Source organism: Aphis gossypii, chromosome 2 (assembly GCF_020184175.1).
Source record: "Aphis gossypii isolate Hap1 chromosome 2, ASM2018417v2, whole genome shotgun sequence".
Classification (NCBI taxonomy): Eukaryota; Metazoa; Arthropoda; class Insecta; order Hemiptera; family Aphididae; genus Aphis; species Aphis gossypii.
This window is the reverse complement of record NC_065531.1, coordinates 14,783,391-14,808,493: the sequence shown is the minus strand read 5'-3', so window position 1 is coordinate 14,808,493 and position 25,103 is coordinate 14,783,391. Positions and strand designations below refer to the sequence as shown.

Here is a 25,103-nt window from a genome sequence, read left to right as displayed (position 1 = left end):
CGCGGTAATAATATCGTATGAAAAATCGTCTGCGGACAAGACGGCGTACGAGCGCGAAACCGTAAAACAAATGAACCCGTTCGTATACTGTATATAGGCGAGGCACGCTCTGGCGGTGCGGAGGGTGAGACTGTCGGGGGGCGGGCGGGGTGGACGTGTGCGCGACGGAAGAGACGTCGTCGGCGGGGCGGGGGAAAAGGAGAAAAAAGGAAAATATCGTTCGCGTGCGTGTCGAGCGCGGCGTACGTGGCGGCGGCGGCGGCGTCGGCGGCGATCGCGCGGGGTGGCGAGACGGCGCAAGCGCCGCCCGAGTGGGCCAGACGCGCGGCGGGGACGGACCGCCCACTACTCGGGATGGTGGCCGCCGCCGCCACCACTGCCGCCGCCGTCGCCGATCGGTTCCCATATATATCTCAAAGCCGGGGGGCTCAAACCGCGGATAGTCGACCTAATCTGAGGTCAATTTGTTAGCTTAACTTTAAAACTCCGCGCGCCGGCCGGCTCTCGCGTGGTGGTGTTGTTGTTATTATTATTATTATTATTATTATTGTTGTTGATGTTATTATAATATTATAAATATATATACGCACACAATATATATAATACGCGAGTTTAAGTATAAAATATATATTTTATACGTATCGTATTTATACACGCGTGTTACGCGTATATAATATAATATTTAGGCGAACATTGCAGTGCGTGAGTAACGGAAAAAACGCTTTTCCCGCCGTGCGTGTGCGTGACGATTAAGTATAATATTGTAAATTTCATTCGAGTCGGATCGGCGGTAGTATATTATAATCGTGTAAAGTACCTATACATAAAACGCTAATATTGTAAGTACACAATATATTATTATGTCGTTGTAGTTTTCGCGTCTTACGAAATTACGATTTTTTTTTTTTTATTTTTAATTTCACTCGTCTAAACGATATTGCATGACGGACACAAACGCGTTAAAAAATAACCGGTAAGTCGTGAGCATTGTATTAGGTACCTATATTATTTTTAGTCATTATTGATATATACTATTAAAGCTAATGTTAGGTGTAGGTATATTATTCTAATAATAAAATTTTTTTTATCATTAATAATGATGTTTGGAACTTTAAAAGAACGCTTAAAGGTCATATTTTCTAATAGTATTGAGATTTTTTTACAATATTTTAGAAGTCCTGCGAAGACACTTAACTTTAACCTTCTGTTTTTTAAACGATGAGATGCCCTTTTTACTGTAAAATATATAGCGAATAATATTTTGCACGAGTATATAGTTTCTCAGTTATTGAAATGTTTATAATATGAAAGATAATAGCTAGTCCTTAAAAATGGCTTCATAAAAATATACGATCAAAACATATTATAATGTTAGTTCTAATATTATAATATTTACTACTATCATTTTTACAAATTTAAGTGTGGTCCAGTATTAATAAGTAATAACTAACATTATTAAATCACCTTAATCCATATTATTATCTTTTAAACCCATATCATTATAGTATCTTTATTCTTTATAGTACACAAAACTAAATAACTCAAAAAGTACTCGTTCGAATTTTTATTTTAATGCACCGAAATTTTCAAAAAAAAATAAATAAATAACTAAATAATTTAATTATTTAAAAACAGTAGTTTATTTCACGATTTGACACTCTCTAAGAAGTACAATAAAACTCAAGTGTGTGGAAGTATAGTCTTTAAGTATTCTTGGAAATTCTAAAAATCATATTTTGAATTACAATATTAACGGAGAAAAAAGGGGCTAGTGATGTTTACATGGTGAATCACTCAAAGAATATTTCTCTAGGAATATTTTTCGATGTGCGTGTCAACAATTATGTATATAATATATCTAAAATACAATGTACAAATATACATCTGTGTGAGGTGCTGACGATAGTAGTTATACATAGTATACGATACGACAGACGTGATAATAATATTATGTAGGTACATTTATCATTTATATTGTGTATACACATCATATCGTACGATGATCCCGAAAATCGCTGACGATCTAAGGAATTTTCGGAGTAAGTAAATTCGTATAAATTAATTTTTATTTATTTATGATGTTACGGATAATTGATCAATATTAAGTACAGTAATAATGATAACTATTGTAAATATATTAGTAATAACTAGTTAAAAATGTAAAGTAAATGATTTGGCAATATATGAAAACAAATAAAATAGAAGAAAAACAATGTAGGTTATCTACAGTAGGTATACAGTATAGGTATGTAAAAAGACGGTAGATGACTATTGACAATCCATACAATATATAATATATTGTACATTAATTTTATATGCAACTAATATATAATATGTATGTATTTATAATATCAACAATGAAATAAAATATGTATAGAAAAGAACTATTATATAATTTACTTAAATACATTATTAACATTAAGATTATTGCAATACATGACATTAAAATATTAATGTGGGATGATTTAACTGGTAGTTATGGGAGAAAATATTAATATAATAAATAAATGTCTAGGTATATTATAAGTCAATTTGCGGTTACTGGACAATAGTTAATAACATCAAAGTTTATTATTTTGAATAGAAAACAGTTAAGTTCAGAATTTGAAGTACTTTTATAAAAAATTCATTTTTTAAATTTCTAGTATATTTTTGTAACCCGTATAGTGTAGGGACCTTTTAATACATTAGATTTATAGCATATAAAACGAAGGATTTAATTTTTAATTTTTTAATTTTGATTAAGTATGTACATATCCACCGGTGTTTACCATGCTGTGGACAAAGTAAAAATTCATATTGTGAGTTGCCGACGAAATCTAAAAAGGTAACATACGAATTACGGACATTGAAAATTTCCAATTATTATTTTTAATACAAAGTTTGTGGACATAAGGAAACTATTGTTTGATATCAATGATTATTGAACTGATAATCTATTAGAATTTAGATTATGCCGGTGTTTTGAGACGACCGTCTAAAAATATTTACTGCATATATTGCAAATTGCAATGTTGAATGCAGTTATTAGGTTTAGCTCAAGTATATTATAATACTAGCATTGATTATAAAATAGTCTATTCTATAATCAATGGTACTAGGGATGGTCTTATAGGGGTTTTTATTATTTTATCGTAAAATCAAAGCTATTTATCATAAATATCATGATTATTACTAGTGATTTTTTTTTTTATTTTGTACTATATACATCACGAACTGTAATTAATGATTTTCCAATTAATTTAATTAATTAAAACGGCATTATATGTATATTACTGTTATTATTGTCATACTATTTATACACACGCCGATTCGTATAATTTATATTATAACTTAGGGTTATCTATAATTTAACAAAAAATAATTACAATACTTATAAGTCAACTTAATTTGTAAGCTTTTTACAAAATCTGTAAATAATGAATGAATCTATATTTATATTTGATAAATGTACAATTTGCTGTAAGTTTAATTTTTTCCAAATTCAGAGATGTAAAATTTTTAAGGGTACTATAGTTGGTCCTTTAAATAATAATTATCAGATGCCCACACACTACAGCGGTAGCGGTGGCGGTAGCGTTAAAATGAGTCCGGACACAATTTTACCGTCACCACCGAGACAATAGAATTTTATCGCCACTGCTGCAGTGTATGGGGACTTTTATAAGCATATGGTTATTTATACTAAAATTGAGGACTCTTTTACTATTATTTTTTTGCTGAACATCAGGCTTAATGTTTACATTTATATTATATAAAATATTTTTTTTATTTTTAGAAAAATAAATTAGGTAAACATAATATAATCATCGTATGATAACAGAAATATTGAGAGACAGAAGTACTCATATTATATTATATGTTTATACACGACTACACAAGGCTGTGTATAAATGGAATTTACTCATAAATTAATTACCCAATTCCCATTAAAATAATACCAATAGGCTCTTAGAAAGTTAGAAATATGTGTAAAGGTGTTTTATTTTAATTTTAAAAGATAAACTTTGAGAATGAAGGTTTTTTATGACGTAAATTGCACTGTGGAATTACGATAAAAATATAAAATGGTTCTTTTTTTTTACGCACGCATTTTAAAACATGCACGTATGTGTATAATTTATATTTATGTGATTGGCTTAATTCGATTTACAACTACTTAATAATTCGTTTTTAAAAAAGGTCATCGGTATAAATTGGTGCTTATTAAATATTCGAATAAGTATATATTTTATTTATTGTTATTTTTTTGTGCGACCATAAACGCGATGCATTTGGCATCGTGATAATTTTTTCGAAACAAATCAAAAACTTATAGTATATTAATAAGTTTATTAATATAAATACGTTAATATCATAAAAACATTAAAATATGCATTTTCAAATTTACCTGCATGCGTAATATTATTTTTAAGGATATAAATATTATTTATACTATGAACAACTTAAGTTTTATTGATTAACTCGAGATTTTAGAATCATAAAATAAAGCCTCGCCATCTAAACGTGTGTTTTATGATAGCCTTTTCTTTTATAAAAATAATTCTTAGATTTTCTCTTGCGTACGTGGATTTAGTCATGATTTTTCTGTTGAAGCATTTTAATCTATGCGCACATAAAACCATAAAAATCGTTTGGATTTATCAATATTTGCCTGGAGAGTAAATATATATGTATATGCATAATACATAAGCAGTATTTTAGTAACCGTATTAGCTATCATACCTACCAATTTTGTTTGTAATGATCGATCTATTAATTGTAAACAATCTAATCTACTTCAAGGTTACATAGAAATATTGAATATATTCATGTAATTTTTTTTATACATTGCGTTTTTATTCAGTTATTCAATTAAAAAAAAAAAAAAAATTATATATAATAGCAATATTAACTACTGGCATATGTTTATCATGTGAAAAAAAAATATATTTTATCATAACCACTCCTATATAATACTTGGGTTGGTTACTCATTGTTTAACTATACTAGACGTCAGTCAAGATATTATATTATAGAAATTGATGATACCAATATTGTGAAAACAGTAAACGATTGCCATATTCTATCAAGTACGCATATACCTATAATACTGCAATCTGAATAAATGTCTGTTAGGAAACCATAATACGCGTTATGTATACAATATACATATTGTTTTTAGTTATATAATTAATAGCTATCAAACGAGTTTAACGAATTTTTAATTTTATATTTTTATTGTTTAGTTTAATAGTTAGTTTCGTGAAGTATAGTCTCTTGTGCTGCATGTATATGATACAATAATGCTTATAATATTTATTTGTGTGTATTTATAAGCCTTGTGCGATTACAGAAAAATGTTAATATTTTTACGATCTGTTAAAACAATTCGATTTATTTACATGTAAGTACTATTATTTACGTAACGAAAAAATCAAACACATGTCTTAAATCGATCATTATGTAAAATATTTATTTAGAACGGTACACCTACATACTATAACCTCATTATGGTGTATATAAGTTATAAACGTACCATACTATCATGTACAGACTAAACACAATATTCATATTATACTATGCGTATAATAATATATCATGTATCGTATATGCAATCGATAATTGCGAGTCCATCTAAATGACTTAAATTATTATATTAAGTATAGGATTATTAATAATAACTATCAGAGTGCGACCGTATTAATTGAGTTTTAGTAATATATCCGACGTCTATTATAACATGCATTTAATTTGCACTGCAGTTTTAATATTATTAATTGTGAATTATTGTGTTATCAATTGCAGAATAATTCAACCGAGTGTTCACTTCCGTCGTTTAAATCCGGTGATGGTCGTTGGCCTTTGATAAGTGAAATTTGAAAATTAAAAACACGAAAAATGATGGAACGTCTGGAAAACCTGACCGACCCGAGTCTGTGTCTTCAAGACTTGGTGTCGTCGACGGGTTCCGATCACCACAACGTTGCACTACAGCACGCGTCATCGGCATCGTTCCACCATCCCGTGCACGACGGCAGCGCCGGATTGCACCAGGGCATGCTTGGACATCACCACGTGCACCATCACGACAGTCATCACCATCATCATCACACGGCGGTGCCTTGTCCGCCGTCACTGTTACACCACGAACCGCTTGAAAAACTCAAGAGAGGTACGTAATATCATAATATAATAATAATTGTGTATAGAATATTATTATTTCTTTTAAATAAGGTATAAGTACGACGATATTAAAAAAAATCGCTGTAAAAAATTTATCATAAATTCATAACATATAGTCATATTTGTACAGACTTTATAATAATAGTAACGACATATTTTACTTTATTCATTTTTCCACGAATGTAACTTATTTTAAGCTAATAGGTACCTCTAAGGCTAAAATATATATATTATTTATATAGGCAACCAAGTAGGTATTTCTTATCAGGATAACATTAAGTATAAATATGTCAATCTAACATAGTGGTTCCCAACTTTTTTGATAGGTACTATACGGATCACTTAGAAAACTTTAGATACATCACGTTACATCACGTACCACTATCAATTTTAGACATTATTTTTTCAAGTAAACTATGAGAGACAATTTTTTTGACACATTTTAGAATTTGAATTATGAATAAATAAAATGCAATGAATTCCTTATAACTGGTTTATAGTAATGTTTATTATTGTTCAAGTTTAAGTATTTTTTTTTCATGGTCCAAAAGAAAACTAAAATATATTTTGTAGGTATAGTTTGCGGACTACCAGTGGTCCATGGACCAGAGGTTGGGAATCTTTGAATGCTAGCACCTTATTTAAAGAGGGTGAAAAAGGTATCTAGCTTGCTCTAATATAATTTATATTTCAATACAACCGCATATATGTGTATTTTGTTACTATGTATATAACGTATATATATAGAAAATATAAAATTCGGACAAAATCTGTTTCGTGAAAAACCCTTATAATAGGTTCTTATGCAAAAATGTACTTAGTATATTTTAAAGTGCTTGCGATATATTTAAACTATATTTTTCACATTTTTAATAACTTATTATTATTATTATTTTACAAACTGACATTACCGTATGACTTTTTTATTGGTAAATGATGATCCTAATAACAATCTGATTTCTACTCAAATTACTTTCAGATTTTTATTTTCAATAGCGGTTGTTGGTGGATAAAGTATAAAATATTTCGATTTGTTTTTATTTACAAAGAAGTTTTCGACATTATCGTTTATACAATTTTGTTTTTACAGGGGGCAATTCATGTGAGTTGTAAAAATAATATTAGCTGATTAATTTTACACTATAGATAGCATATTATTATATCAGTGTATAATATTATTGATGTGTATAGCGTTGGTCTGATTTCGGAATTTCGTGGTATTTTCACTCGACTTATGCTCAAAAAAAAAAAAAAAAAAAATGGAAATTTGTAAAAATATGAATGTCAGCGGTATACCTAATCCATATTATATCTAAGATTATTTTCTAGATTTTCTCTCTCTCAAAAAAAAAAACGCCGCATTGCGAATATACGACAGCCAATCGTCAATATAATATTAATCGCGCGATATGAGAAGCTGCGAGTTTTTGCCGTTAAATATACGACATTGGTGGTCGCGGGAATATTAAGCATATACGCACATATTATACACGTATATTATCATTATATATATGACTGCGGCGCGGTTGATGTTTAATGGGCAATAATTTAGAACGTTATTGTTATCGGGGTGTCCATTAGCATAATCATTGTTGTATGGGTGGCGTACACAACAAGTGCGAATTCCCATGTAACACTACGTGTACGCATATATGTATATATGTGTATATTATTATATAGTCGTCGAGCATATTCGTGATCGGCGCCCCGTGAAATCAGCGCACGAGCTCCCTAAAAATGATACGACGCGAAGGGTGCGAGGACAAAAAAAAAAAAAACTTATTTCTCCTACACTCACCCTATATTATATATTATTATATACGTGTGTAACGGTGTAAGTGTACACTGTGTACAATATATATATACATATACGCTCACCGAGGGGGATGGAGGGATAGATTAGTGTTCGTGTGTGTATATTTGTGTGTGTGTAACACCCTGTGGCTGCCTATATATATATTATATATACACGCGCCCGCGCGACAACTATACTCGGTCTAGTCGACCGAAAACACATATTTATTATTCGACGCCTGAAAGAGGTCCACCGCCCATAAACCAATTTTCCCGGATAATCTGTCGTTTTGTTATTCTTCTCGGGCCTCTCGGGGTCATTTAAGCCCCGCGCAGCCGCCGACAGTAGTTATCTCTTCTCTCTTTCCATAAGATTGTCACGTCGGAAAATTTAGATTGCTAAACCGCCTACTGCCACGATAGCCGTTCAAAATGTATAAATATATTGCTTTAATGGTCACGACTCATGATTAAAGTATAACGTTTCATCAAGGTACAGAACTACTATACTATATACGTCATATACTATACTATAATATTACTTGAAGTGCGCGTTCAAGTTTGTGTCTTTTCTCTCTGTATTAATACAATGTAATTTTCGTTTTGACCGCGAATCAATCGTCGTTAAAAATATGGGCGTACTTATAGTTAGTTCATAGGTATAGATTTTTGAAGATCGAATATCTGAAGATTTTGACATAGATCGTGGTCGAGAAAACATCTCAAAAAGCATTGTTTATAAGACGAATTACTTATTACAGTTCATTTGACATACCTAATGCGTTTTCGTGTTCTATAAGTATGCTAACGTTTCTTTTTTATACATTTTTAAATCTGTGTGCGTATACCTATGCTAAATCATTACATTAAAAATGTACAATTTGACAAATATCACTTAAAAATCTTCACAATACATCACTATTACCACTTATTATAATATAGTTTATCCTACATCGTATACTTTATTATTGTTTGTCTTTTTATATGTATTTATTTGTTTTATTATATTCTTTATACAAAATTATCGTTTAAAATTTGTGAACGAAGCATGTTTTAAATGATGAATTATTATTTTATCAATAAATTAATCGTTATAGTTTTGGAATTTTAATAATATTGCATTTGATATCAAAATTCAGATTATTTTGTTGACAGTTTTTATTTTGTGACAAAAATTAATAAATATATGTCATTCAGCTTAGTATGAAAAAAAAAACTGATCTCAAAAAATCAAATTATGGCAGTTGGTGGTGCTTTAAATCTTTATGCCGATTTATCAACCTTTGAAATAAGTATATTTAAATAATGTTTTCTGATTAAAATGTTATGTATCATATTTTTATTACATATTATTATAATAATTTGAAAATATAATAGGTATATCACGAGATAATTATAATTTAAATCGCGTATATGATAATAAATACCGATTTTGAGATTTCACTAGGTAAATGGGTATTATACAAATGTTATGTTCAAGGCTATCTAATATATAATTTATTTTAGTTCGGAATGTAGGATAAAATTGTCTTGGCAGATATAACTGTTGTGAATAATTCAAATTAAATTAAACAGACGAGACTTTTTACTTTTATTTATATTATGTAATATGTATTATACTAGTTTCTGACATATCCGAGAGATACGCAGGTGAAAATAAAATATATGGAAGAAGTTCACTGGAAACACTGACTGGTGATGACGCAGATTTGGATTCTGATGAGCATATCTTACATTTATTTTTAGAAAAGAAATTTTGGATAATTTGACAGTTATTACATTGTCAGAAAAATGTTATTTTAGTCTCATTATGACAATTCACTTCATAATTTTTACAATTTTATGTGACTGGCGTTGTGTGCCAAATTCTGATTGCAAAAATGATTATTCTTCAGTATTTATAATATATGTGCTCGTAAATTTAAGTAGGTATACCTAATATTAATCTTTGTTAATCCTGTATTTAAATATGATTGGATATTATTTCTATAAAGACCAATTTGAACATAATAATATTAATTCATAACAATACATGATTAATAACACACATTTAAATAAAATATTATATTAAAAATGGTTTTCATTATTTTTACTATAATTATTACAATCTTTAAAGTTATTACCAATAGAATCTATTATTTTGAAACATGTTTAGAAATACTCTAATCGATTTACTATAAAATGATAATAATAATTATTATTATTATCAATTTTGTTATATAATATATACGAATATGTTTAAGATAGAACGCAATGATTCTGTATCACAATGATGTTTATGAGCTAAACTGAACAAATAATAAACATTATTATAGGTACTTATAAAGTAATATTAGTTGTATTGTATACCGCTCAAACTGACTTACCTCTAATATAACTTTTAAAATAGCCAATCTTCGATTATATCAATAATACATGTCAATTTATTTGCATACTAACTGTAGGAGAGCTAATAAACGTTACATCACTGCTATAAACAGCTAATACCTATCCACTACCTAACCAGCGTACACCCATTATGTATCCGTAATTTAATGGTTCCTTTTCAAAAAAAACTGCTTCGTATTAAAGTTAGATACTATTTATAGTGCGTTATTTTCAAATTCTAAAATATGATCATAAAATTATATGTACCTATAGGTATAAGTATAAATAGTGTATATAGATACAGATATTCACCCCAAAGACTTTGTTGTTTAATGTTTTCGTTAGTAATTTATTTTTGTGCAAACAATAGCAACAACAACATACTTTAGGGAGATGAACGCGTTATGGATGTGAATAAAGTTGACCAAAAAAACATAAACCAAATGTAGCTTTGTTTTATTCAGAAAAAAATAAATATAAAAAATTGAACATAACTCACGTCGTTCTCCCTTTGGTGTGTTCTGCAGCTTGCGAAAGAGCTATTCGACCGAAATGTTTTGTAATAAAAATCATAAAAAAAAAAAAAAGATCGAGACCGTACTTGGAACCTTAATGTTTTCGGATAACGTTTTACCCTCTAATAAACATAAATTAATAACGAAAACAAGGCAACTGTAAATTGTCGTAGGGGTGGTGGGCGAAGGTCACCATTTGTAAAATAATTTCTTTTCGCCGAAATCCCTTAGAGAGAGTTTTATTTATGGGGGGCGAGACCTCACTCCCGGCAACCCCCAAGCACATACACTTGCGGATTTTCGGAGTCCCTAGAGGCCTGTGGCTAGCGGGTCGCTTATGGTTGGCGCGCACAAGAGTAATTTTGAAAAACAAATTACCCCTTTTCCGTGCACACATATTATATACACAACGCGCATCGTAATAGCTGTGCGGTCAACCTTATAATTATTCCCTCAAGATATACGCACACAACCCTTTTGTGTAGCATCCGATAATTTATGTACGGCAAGTGTTTCGGATATTTGTGTATTTACATTGCACCCTCGACCTCTGCTGGTTGTAGTTTATGTGTATAATCGAACAGACTGTCCGTGTAAAAATCACGATTATTATTCTTATACGGTCTATGGCACGTAATTTATATACACATACGATGTGGGCGTGTTTGCAATCAAAATGATCTGTTGCCTTGACAAGATATAATATGTTAGCAAGTTGGGCGTCGAAGTTAGGCGAATGTTCAACAACAGAATCTCTATTAATAAATCAGCATAAGAATAGTGTTTAACGCGAGAAATGTCTGTGCGTTAACGTGATGTGTAGGAAAAAATCAAAGTCAATTTATTTCCTTATGCCTAAAATGTACAGTTCTTTGTAGAACATTTACAATATTTGAAAGTTACTTTTTCAATTATAAATCGTCATATAATTCATTTTTCCGCCTATATTGTACTTGTGCAGAAAGTAGGTTGCTTATGCAGATACACTACAACATGTATCAGCGATTGACTTAAGCGTTTAGGCAATACAACGCGATAACCCTATAAGGCAAAGATAAAGTTGACATATCTCTTAACAAAACGTGAAAATCGTAATTGATTACTCCACCACAGTTCACGCTGACAGAGACGAATAAGTCGTCTGCATTTCTAATAACATTATCAAACTTTGAGTTTATTGTGGTGTATACAGTTATAGATTGAAGAAAATAAAAAATAGTTCTTATACAATATGTAATAAAATAAGTATTCAATAAATTACCAAGAATAATATGAATTAAATTAGTAAATTAAGTTTGAAATTTCAATATTAATCAATTCTTTCTGAACACCAACATAAATTTAATGACTAAACCAAGTCTAACTTTTGGAAACGATCAGATACCATATATGTAAGTATATTTTATATTATTTAAACTCAAATTCAATTAAATACAAATTATGAAACATCCAAATAGGTAATGTATTAATATGAATAATAAATTAGCTTTCAGGACGAAAATTAATTTATTTTTACATTCAAATAAAATAATTTAGATCATGCGTAATACTGCAATATATTATTGAACGGCATAAAAATGAATGTATTATATACATGGTCTCTAAAAGTTGGCTTTTTTTTACTATTTAAAATCAAATAAAAAATAATGTAGGTGTTATAAAATAAACATCAACTCGTCACTGACAGTAATAAAGCCACTTATGATATGAATGTTTGTGAATATAATCTTATTGTATATATATGCACTTTAATAAATTATCACTATTGCTGAAATCAGAATAAATACATAATTTCATAATATGCTGAAAACGTTAAACATGACACCATTTAATGTACATATATAGAAGTGCAATGACGCCATTTTAAGCGATTGCTATAGCGACATAACGCTGTACGTCTACAACTTTAATATATATTATGATATCATACAACCTAAATAATTTATAGAATAGTACACGCATATAATATTATCAATATTATTGATCAATTTGAAATAAATATGTATTTATATAATATAACCATATGAGCTTTATGGTATGTACCTATAGTATATATACAATACTAGTTATAAAACCCAGACTTTGCTCAGGAAATATTAAACAAACATTGAAACCTTTTATACTATGTCATGTCGGTATGTATCTCGATTTCAGTGTACCTCAGTTCACAGGCAAATTGTCATTGGTGTTTGCTTTGTAAACTAATTCGACTAAGATGGGGAATTCGATCACATAAAGCACTTGATATATTTTCGGACGTGGTTCAAACTACTCTCCTAACTTTCCTGATATCTCTGAGAACAGTCTCTGAAACTTTCATTGAAATCGGCTCATTAGTTTTTGAGTCTATAAATAAGCTATATAGACATGCGAAAATTGTCTTTTGCTGTATAGGTAAATTTTAACAACAATAACAACCGATTAAATATTTTTTCTTTTATAGTTGAAAAAATTCCTATTATAACACATGATAGATTTGATAGGTTACCAAAGTGGATCTATTTTGTACTTTTGGGAGGTCAAAATTAAAAGTCCTCATATCTTTTAAATTAAAAAAAAAAAAAAAATACGAACATTCGTTATTATAATAATTGTAAAAAGTTAATTCACCTTTGTTTTGAATCATTTTGATCATACTCAATGACTACTGTACAATAGAGCGGTGTTATGTTTAATATAATATATTGTATACTTATATATTTCACTATATGAAAAAATTCAGATGAACATCGAATTTTTATTATCATTAATAAATCGATTTGAATAGACATTTCATTTCAATCCAGATGTCCATGGTATTACGGATATTATAGATTATAAATTATTTATTAAAAATATTGTTGACGAAGTTGTTCTGAGAAAATTACTTGCTATTGTTTTTGATTAGCTTTGACTTGTAAAATAATATGTTTTTGTGCGACTAAAATGTGCATTATTCGTCTCAACTATATTATTTATATTAGTAAATTTACATATTTATCTCTTGATTGTTAATAGATGATTGGCGTTTTTCTATTGAATACAAATAAATATAATATTTACAATCTAACCTAATTTACATCGTTCGGTTACGGTTATGTCGATATCATAATAAGGTACGCTCGCGGTCGACCACCAACCGGACGTGACCGAGTGGGGGCGTGAGAACTCCTGCATCGGTGTGTCCGACGAAATCGTCGTCCGCAGACGTCTCGGTTTCAAAATGTAATTCAACAATATATTAATATGTACACAGTACGTACTAAGAGTAGATTGACCGCATCGTCACCGCTGCACCCCCTCGCTGCAGCTGGTGCGCGTGCACACACGCATTATAGTATTATACTCGTATTATATATACAAACGAAAATACGGTATTATATAATACGCGTCATACGCTCTACCGCTACAACAACTTTTATTATTATTGTCCATCGGTGGTGGTATATATCAATTCCGCAAGCGTACGACCCGTATTTTAGTTGCAACAGTCTGCCGGAAAACCGATCGGTTATCGAGCCACGTCCCTCTAATATATATATTTACATTTAAACGAGATTTCCGCCGACGCCGCCGTCGGTCCAACTCGATGTATTATTATTATTACTATACTAGAGTAGCCGTCCCCTTTCGGCAAGTCCCTTTAGCGGTAATACATCGTATACATTATATATGTATACAAACGCTTTGTTGCCCGTCGATATCCGGTGGCCTGTGCGTGAAACGAATTCGACCGACGGACGTCCGGTCACTCGTGAAAACACGTCCGATGCGATTTTCCGAAGCATCGGTTTTCACGGTCCGAAACCTCGCGCGCGTGCGCCTCATAATAATAATTATAATGTAACTCGTCGATTTTGCCGTGGAGCAACCGTGGTATATTTATATATTATGACATCACGTCCGTATACGGTTTAATGTCGTGTTCCGCTCGAAACGGTCGAACCACTCGATTTTCAGGACAAACGTATTATTATTACGACACTAATTCGCTCGTCCCTCGCCGGTAGTTTGATTTGGAAATTATACGCAAAACTCATTTCGCTGATTCGCTCCTTTAGAAGATGCGCATAGCAATATTATAGCAGTCCAAATGTACTCCAAAAAGACGAAACACTTTCAATCGCACACGAAAACCTTCTTCCACAATATGTAGGTGTATGATCCTGTTATATTTATAGGTATTTTTGTTTACATTCTGTAGAATGTAAATTGTGATATGTCACAATGGAAAAACTTTTTATCGTCACATATACACAAACCGTTGACACTACGATATGTTTCTTAAATTCATCTTAAATACGTATATGATCTGATGATACCTATCTTTATCTTTTTTCAAACAAACAAGTCTCATCATTAGACTACAACAGTTGTTGCAGGCTTGCAGGCTTAATAATAACTAGGGCCTGAATTCAAAAGAGATTTAAACTATTCAAAAATAACTGAAAGTTCCCTAAAAATTACCTTTTAAAAGCAATAATGTCTTAAAAAATGTTCAATATTTTATTTTATAGGAACGTAACTACACAAGTGATGTAGGAAACTGATGGTTTAACTTTTGGATTTTTAATACTTTTTTAACTTAAATAAATTATAAAAATAGTCAATAATAATAAAAAAAACACCATATACTTATGCACACACAAAAAAATTTAAGTACCTATGCTGGGAATAAATACGATAGCAATGTTTTTTCCAACTGACCAATGTATAAGTAAAATTAGTTATTTGTTTAAATAAGACACCACACCCGATAATCACTGGAGATAGATAAAGACGTTATCGCATTCACGTATATAACGATTGACATTTTCGGTAAGGATGAAAAATATCTAAAATAACTATTAAAACAATAATTTTATGAAAACTGCAATTTATTTTTTTAGTACCTTCCTATAATGTTTTGAATTTCCTATTTTATAGTAAAAACGTGTAAAATGTCATATGTCAATCAACAATTAAAAAAAAATAAATAACCTAAGATACTAAAAAGTAAAAATTGAACATTAAAAAAATCTAAATAAAAGTATTACCTTAAAGTATCTGTTACATAAAATATTGAAATTAATTATGTATTTTGAATTCATTTTCCTAGAGCTCCTGAAAAATAATGCACTTTGCTTTGAAATCTAGGCACGCTAATGCTCAAAATACTTATGTCAGTTATTTTTCATTTCAATTTACAGAGTACTAAAAGTAATAATCTCTCTAAACGACTAAATTATATTGTTATTATAATGTTATTATTAATGCATATGGTACGTGAGCCGATACAAATTATTACTTAGTATAAACAAATAAAATATATGTATAGTTATACGTTATACAATCGATTAAACAAAACGAATTGGAAATATACAAATTAACAAAATATATTAATACATGCGATTGTGAATATTCCATACATGTTCATTTGGCCGTGATTTTTAATTCCATTATTCAAATGATATTTGATTCTGTATAAATATATAACATATTATAATAAATAAATATAATCATGTAATATTTTATTAAATTTAAATAGTTTAATAAATTAATTTGTTTTAAATACAATGTATATAATACGTAATTTTGACTACTTAATATAATAAGCACTACCTATATTAGAAAAAAAAACATTAGCGTAATAAGCATAATAATTTATTTGCAAATAAAGAAAAATTAAATCAATGTATTATTATTATACGCAATAATATAGAAATAACTTAAAGAATTATTTTAATTATTTACCGATTTAGATTCTAACAGTTAAACCATTATTGCAGTATCCACAAATAAGTCCAAACTTGCCACGAAGTATATAAAATGACACAAAATATTCAAACATTTTTTACATGATTTACAAAAACTAATAGATTTTTTATGTAATTTCTATGTTGATTAAAAGTAAGTTATCTGTTATGGACATTTTTTTTTATGTACTTCGTATTCACAATTAAAATTAAATATTACCCATTTACCATTATTCTTATTTTGTTTATTGTGTGTCGCCATAACTCAAAGGTTGAGAAACACTGATTTAAACATTAAAAAGTATTATGTCACATAAATTTTAAGTTATAACTACTGTTAAATGTGTTAATGTGTTATACATGTACGATACACATTATAATAATAAACTATTCACGAAACACATGTTTTAGTTTTGGTGAGAATATTTCGTTGTTACGAGCATTCAATATATTATTAAGACAGATTATACTTTTGGCGTGTGCATTGCGCAGTGTATTAAGTATACCTATTGACCGCATGCAGTGATTATGCGTGTAATCGAACATTTTTGTCGGTAGATAAACTTTTTAGAACCGATCGAAATTCTCATGCCCACCCCGCAAGTGCCCAGACAGACAGACCGTTTAAGGTATTATATGACCGTGTATTTACTGCAAACAACCTTTTCGAAAGATTCTGTTTCCGCGTGTTTAAACGTTTGGGCCGTTTTGGGAGGGAGTCGGTATAGGTAGGTATATTAGGTACGTATAGACCGTATAGTATATAGTTCTCACCGATAAGACCTGGCACATTGATGTCTCCAACATGATTTATGAGATAAGCGCGCGGAAAAAAAAAAAAGAAAAACAAATTGCCACCGAATATCAACCACGTGTCTGTGAACACAGATCGTTGTCTATATATATATATATATATACATATATACTCACACAAACGTATTTAAGTCGTATACGTTTCGGATGGAGTGATTTGGTCACGTTTTTTTTCCCTTACCCGCGCTCTGCACCCTCGACCCACAAACCGGTGTGTTCCGTAACTTCCTGTAAGCCGATCTCGTGACCCATCAGCCGCCCGTCGTCGGGATTTGTATCCCTAAGAAACATACGAGCGTATACATATATATATATATATATATAATATACGCGTGCGCGTCTTCGATAGTAGTACAGAAGTATAGTATATACGTATACACATACACATACAAGTATATATATAGCGGTAATAGTACTTACTTGTCGTCGATATATTTTATCGCCGTGGGGGTTGGGCGCGAGAAAAACGAGACGAGCACCGCTAATAGTCGGTCGATTATACGTGTTAAAACAGCTGTTTACAACTTGTAAGCCGATAAATCACTCCGACTACGACCGGCGAGAAACGCATCGTGTGTGTGTGAGTTTCTTCCCCTCCATCGGCCCATGTCCGATCGCAGTTTGTCACAAATCATATCGTACACTTCGGTGGCGCGCGTTGAGAATATCACATAATATATAATATATATATTATGATGTATATATGCGTATGCGTATGTGTAACGTGTGCGTGCGTGAGAGAATCGGGAGAGAGATAGAGAGTGACGGCGAGAGCGAGGAAACGATTCGAAGACGTAATTTACACGGATACGAAAATAGCCGCGGTCGTTATTTGGCGAACCTAGTGGATTTTGGTACGTGACTCTAAGCCGGTTCACCCGGAGACGAGCACATAACTCAAGAATCTAATAAATAGTCTATATACGCTCGTGTGTGCGTGCTCAATGTGTTATTCTCTATATATACACGTAATAAAATGTTTTATGTGTGCACATAATTAATAAGCACCGACTACCGTCTAATACCTACCGAATATGCATTTCGTTTGATTATTATTGTATCCGACAAAACTATTGCTAAAAACGAGTATAAAATATACCTTATACAGTTATATATACTGATTATTAGCTCTACTAAATGATAACGAAAAATACTTTGCAGTTATATAATAATATTTATACGATTATAGTGAGGAGTTTGATTTTTATTGATTTCATATGAGATAATAAATCGTGTAGTATTATATAGTGTACGTGCTTATTGGCTTATGTTGATTTGTTCTATAAGATCTGTCTTATTACTTATTAGATTTAGTATAGCCAATATAAGTACTAATGTTTCCGTTAGAATGACCAAGTTTTTTTGTCAAAGTGTTGTAAGCTACGACAAGTGCAAAAACGAGTAAAACTATACCGTTTCAAAAAATGGAAATATAATTTAAAGCGTTTGTTATTTGTTAAAACAAAAATTGACTACCTACGTTTTTAGTAGATATAGTATGACGTATTATTATTTATATTTCTCACCTGTATATATATTATTACGAAATATCACAGTTAACTGTATATTAAGTACGAGCTGCCATGTTTAATTTAATTTTGTTGTTAACACGCATACCTGATGCTTGTAAAATATTACTATTGATAAACATGTCATCCTTTGACATCTTTTTTTTTTTTTTTTATGAATGATGTTCGATGTCTAATAGATTAGAATATGTTGAAGTGGGCCAACAAATAAATGTATGAGAAATATTATCGTGTGCGTGTTGTTTCGTGTATACTATCAATAAATTGAGTGCAAAGAAACGCAAACAAATACTTCAACCGTTACCTATTATATACAGCAGGGAACATGTATAAAAAACTACTGATTGTGTAATCGATATACCTAGTCGACTACGTTCGAAAAACTATGTCTATTTAACTTGTGTCACATACAAAATAACTGTTAATAGAGTATAATGTAAAATATGATTCCAGTGTGGGCAGAGACGGGAGACTTCCGTGATAACAATCATCATGGCCTTTCTACGGACCATACGTCACAGCTTAACTTTGGTTCATCCAGAAGTAGAAACCGTGACAGAAAAGGTGAGTTGTTTACATGATATGTATATTATAATAAATTATAGTTGACAATCGAACGAAAATGGTTTTCAAACATAATTTTATACGCTGCACACCTGTAGATTATATTGGTTTGGATATAAATAAATTAACACTATATGTTAGATACCAAACGTTTCGACTCAAATTTCAAAATAATATGATATAAAGTCTAATAAAAAGCAAATTTGCTTGCAGGGCGAGTGGATACGATCGGTGCTACCGGTATAAAAACTGAGGGTATAGACACGGGAGTTGGCGTGGTCGCCGACGACGGTAAAGACGCAAACATTAAAAATAACAAAAACACGAAAAGACAGAGGAGACAAAGGACTCATTTCACTTCGCAACAGCTCCAGGAACTAGAGGCTACTTTCACCAGGAACCGGTATCCGGACATGAGCACCAGGGAAGAGATAGCCATGTGGACGAACCTCACCGAGGCCAGAGTCAGGGTGAGTACCTCATTGTGCTTATTATATTATTATTTTATTGTGTGCCTCGCCTCAGAATTTTTTTTTCGTCCTTCATCATTAGAAAGAAATTAGACATCATAAGGTCATTGAGAGTTTTTTTCACTTTCTGTTTAACATCAACGTATAAATGATTATTTTTATCATCATCCGACTGGTTATTGGATTTGCACAGGGCTCAGTGCGTCAACGTTTTCGGATCCCTAACAATCCCGGGGATTGTCCCTTTTATGGTGGCGGGGAACGAGGGTATGTGGAGAATAAAATGAGTAACCGATTGACAAAAAAAAAAAATAAAATAAAATAAAACCCGCGGACAAAGTCACCCATTTACTGACGGAAAGCGAGGGGATCGCTACAGGGATAATCCTTTTTGGTTTATATTAATACTGATGTACACTATGCGTTTAAATCTGGCGTGTCCGAACGTTGTCAGTTTTTCAGTCTGTGTTCTGAACCCTGTTTTAGTATTCATGTCCAGAACGCAGAGAAACGTTGGTTTTATATACAAGGGCCAATATAGGGCGGTTTTGTGTTTTACCCTAAATCACGAATCCTTTTAGTATTTCATTTCGTTTAATTCGAATAGTAATAGTATATTATGTATACGATTTACTATTTATTTAATTGAAAATTAATTCTGATCGTTTAATCTTTTAAACACTGTTATTTATATAATATAAAATAAAACTATTTTAAAACTCATATATCACTGACATCGACAGTGTTTTTAATAATAATAGTTATAACAATTGCATATAACAATATTTCTTGTATATTTCAGCTAGTATAACAACTACTGATTAATGAATATTAACCAATGCAAAATTACATATTTATTACAGTTTCAATTTGAATTATAAATAGAACTGTGTTATAGATAACTTATATAATGCATGTTATATAAGCACTTAATGATTGTACTGTGGATTACATTTGTCACAATGGCATTATAAAATGCTTACGGCAATTTCACATCTAGTTTCTCTTCATATTCAGTCAATTACTTTAGAAATTTAAAATAAATATAGGTACCTATTGTCATAACAATACATCACATAATATATATATATATTTATTTATGATTTGTTCATTTTAGATAATATTATAACAATTGATTGTTTGAAGCATCTAATAATTATTATGCGTGAACCGTTGATATATGCAATATGGTTTATTGAACCGTGATCAGGATTTACTGATATTATATAAAACACACATACTGACTGAAATTAATCTTTAAATGCACTCGCGGTCACCGTGATAACGATGATATTATTGGCATTTTACACGGGACTTAGGTTTGAATTTGCGTTGGCCGCTATAGGTTTATCCTAGATTACCGGATGTAATTAGTCGGCAAAATACTGTCGATAGTCATTATTTGCGCACCGTGGAAATGGACACCGGCGAGGTATTATATATATGTATAATGTATATATATTGCGTAAATTATGTATGGCGTAGGTATATATGCGCGACCGTCCAATTATAAATGTTTTAATATGCACGTATTTACATTGAAAATCCCAGCTTGACGAGAGAGAGGACGATGAAAATGTCTGTGACTTTGTGCGTGTGAGTTTTTACAACCCTGACGGAGGCACTGTCCTCTGATGCTCGTCCTCTCCTCACCACATCGATAAAAGCGACCGACCGAGCCAGACGTTCAGCGTATAGTTATTCAGAATTTATCGATATATATGAAAAATTAGGAATTAAAATATCTACCGGCGTTGTACACACCCACACTAAAACTCAAAAATATACATATACGCGTATATATTATACATATAGGTAAAGCTCGCACGCGTTATCCCTCTGACGTTGGTAGCGGACGACCGGGGGGTTGACAATCCGGATTTTTCGTCCGCCATTTTGTGTTCCAGGTTGATATACGGTCACCGGGTTGGACTTCAACAGAGATTATTGTTTTTATATGACCCGTATTTATGTGTAAGCCCATCGAGCGGGACGCATAAATATGGCTTTTTAACACGTTTAACGAGTACCGCCGCCGCTGAGTTTGGGTAATTAAATTTTATTTCCCCGAACCGCATTGACGTAAGCTTTCTCGCACATTCCGTACGTTCCGCACGATCGGTGGTTGTTCGAGACCAGTGTTTTGGAAGCTTATCATAATCGTTCCTAATAGACTCGCTCACGGGTTGTCATTTATTATAGTAGATTTACGATAATATCATAATGTTTTGTGATATCCAATATGATTTATGATCTCGTAAACACCTGAATATTATTAATGAACACAGATTCGCTTTCTTTATGAAGGAATTAGCAAAAGGGATTTTCAAATAGGTATCAGTCGCATTAGCACGCTATTTAGTATTTTTTCAATTAGTTATTACGATCGTATTTCATCCAAGGTCCAGGATTATACTCGAAAGTAGGTACTCTAGACATGTACCTATATACGATGATCCGATTAATATAAACACATGTAAAACTATAAGTCAGCTATCGTCTGAAGAGTGTGGTTGCCTTGATTGGGCTTATTATAAGCTTTATGTAAAATATCAATATTTAGGTATTATAACTTTGAAGTTGTTCTTCTGTAGTATTTTTAACGATGTAGTACCTAGTAATTATATGATTTAAGAGAAAACGATTAATTACTAAGATTTGAATAATAATAAATATATTAATAGTTTGGTAGTTGTTAAAATGTTTTTACAAAAAAAATAAAAATACAATTTAATTATGCAGCAGCAGCAGCAGCATTTATTGGTTCTAGACAGTTGAAAAATAATAAAACGTTTATTACACATATATAATATGCAATAGCACTGCAATAAACATATACTTAAATGATATCTTAAATAACGCATAGTAATATAGACAAAAATAAAAACTGTTGGTATACACTTGTAAATTTATAAGTTTTTCGTTTTTTATTTATTAACTCGAGTATTGAAGTTGCAATATTAAATATTAATACAACGAGTATTAACAACTTAACATATTTAAATTAAATATTTATTAAAAGCACGAGATCCGTGTATATAATGTATATTTGTTCATTTAGTTCTTGTTTAGTTTTTAAAAAAGTATTTTTATTTTTAAACACCAAAGGTTTGGTGCACTAAAAAATGTTAGAGAATAACAAAGCTATTTAACCGAACACATTTGTAACTCTTTCATATGTGTAACAAACACAAATATTGGTCGTTTTTTGACCGCGTTCTTTACAAAAAAAAAAAAAAGAAACAAAAATACTACTCAATAAATACTCTAATCAGTCGGTCGTTTTCAACTAAAGAGTCAACACGCCAACGACACGTAATCGTTTGTTGTTATCTGTTAAATAAGAGGGCAGATATGATGACAAATAATGGAAAGAAAAAAAAACGTGTTCTAGTGTCGTGTTTTACAACTTGGTAAATACTAACGCGGGTATACCACTCGTCGTTTTCTATCTACAAACACACACCAGTTTCATGCACTTATCTTGTTTATACTGGTACTTGATAAAGTTATAAAATTGTTTGTAAATTTAATCATAAAAAATGTATGTATATTAGGCAATATTGTTAAAAATGCGCGTGATTCTATATTTTAAATTATGATTCATTGTAATTTAGTCCAAGAGAGAGAGAAAAAAAAATAACAAAAACACAAAAAAAAAAATCGAGCGAGGGAAGAGAATTTCCGAGTGGTTTAGTTAAATAAAAAAAATGAATATAAACGTTTGCGGGAAAAGAGAAGATTTATGTGATAGAAAGAACAGGCCACCTTCACTTGACGTGATTTATAACCGAAAACGCCATTTTGAAAAGCAAAACCGTCCATTTCAGATGGAAATTAAAAATATATAAATAAAAGCAAACCTCTTAGATTCGAGAATTCCACGAGTATTCACAAACAACACTATAAATAAGTTCTTAGAAGAACGTCCAAAAGCTAAATACGATAAAGATATTCTGACATTTTTAATTTATATTTTATTTTGTCGATACATGTTTTTAATAGAATACTTAATCAATCAACGGCATCGTTTCAGAAATTTTACAAGATGTAAAATTAATTTTCTATTTAGTAACATTATTTAAGTATCACTACGAAGATTTTTTTAAAATTCCATTGTAGATTAAATCACGATTAACGTAAAAAATAATACTTTTTCGGTATTGAAAAATATGAAAATTACTATAATAAATACATAATATTATGATATAAAGAAAATCGTGTAATGTCTTCCGTTTAATATTTGTGATAAATATTTTTTAAAAATATCTTTAAAAAATGCATATTTTGTTTGTAAAACATTTTTAAATAAGTATATTATTCTATGATAGGGGTGGTGATACCTTTTTCGGGTCAAATACAAAATTTGAAATTAAATTTTTGAAATATGTTCGCGTGTCAAAAATGACCTTTTACTAGGTATGATTAAAAAAAAAAAAAAAAACATGCAATTATATATTACTTGGTGTGCCTAGGTTTACAACCCCTGTCCTATGAAAGTATATATTATAATTAATGCATTCAACACAATATGTAGATTAGTATTTAAAATTATATAAAACATAATTATTTATAAAATATAATATATAGGGCAAAAGTGTGTGCTTTATGTATATACCTATTAATCTAAACATGGTGAATAACCACCATACACATTACACACACGCAATATATACTTGTATAGAGCATTATGTATGCGTAGTTGCCTTTGATCATGATCATAATCTATCATAACATAATACGACTAGACGTGAATAAGAGTTATGCCCAATAATATAACACAAACAAATTAGCTTTATTGACGTTATCAATTGAAATTATGATGTATGTATAGTTTTCGTCTATTGACCGGGCGCGTGTTCAAACATATTATTTGTATCGTAATTTTATCCTCCGGGGAAAACGGACCGAAAACAAAAACCAATAATAGGCAGGGCCCCCGTTTTCCGCCGGGGAAGACACTTGAGATGCGACGAAAGGGACACAGTTTACAGAGGGGAATCCGCGGTGGTATGTGCAGTAATCAAAGCACACACGGGATTACCACACACGGACAGGGAGCTCGCGGATTAGAATAGCTGCGAAGGTCGCGTGGCCCAGGGGTCCGACTGCGAGTTTTGGTTTTGACGAATGACTTCGCTTATGGTCGCGGACAAGTTCAATTAAGTCGGA

The 25,103-nt window shown here is 30.9% G+C and overlaps 1 protein-coding gene across 4 annotated transcripts in view; it reads left to right on the top strand.

Moving 5' to 3' along the window:
- LOC114128262 (pituitary homeobox homolog Ptx1) overlaps positions 1–25,103 on the top strand; it is a 38,974-nt gene that overhangs the window by 5,033 nt on the left and 8,838 nt on the right. Inside the window, exons 1-4 of one of the 4 annotated variants that reach the window (XM_050199932.1) lie at positions 394–839; positions 5,788–6,154; positions 19,351–19,461; positions 19,675–19,931. In XM_050199932.1, coding sequence (XP_050055889.1) covers positions 5,881–6,154; positions 19,351–19,461; positions 19,675–19,931 — 642 coding nt within the window. In that variant the 5' untranslated portion in view covers positions 394–839; positions 5,788–5,880. The other 3 variants (XM_050199933.1, XM_050199935.1, XM_050199931.1) reach the window with 3 other exon arrangements.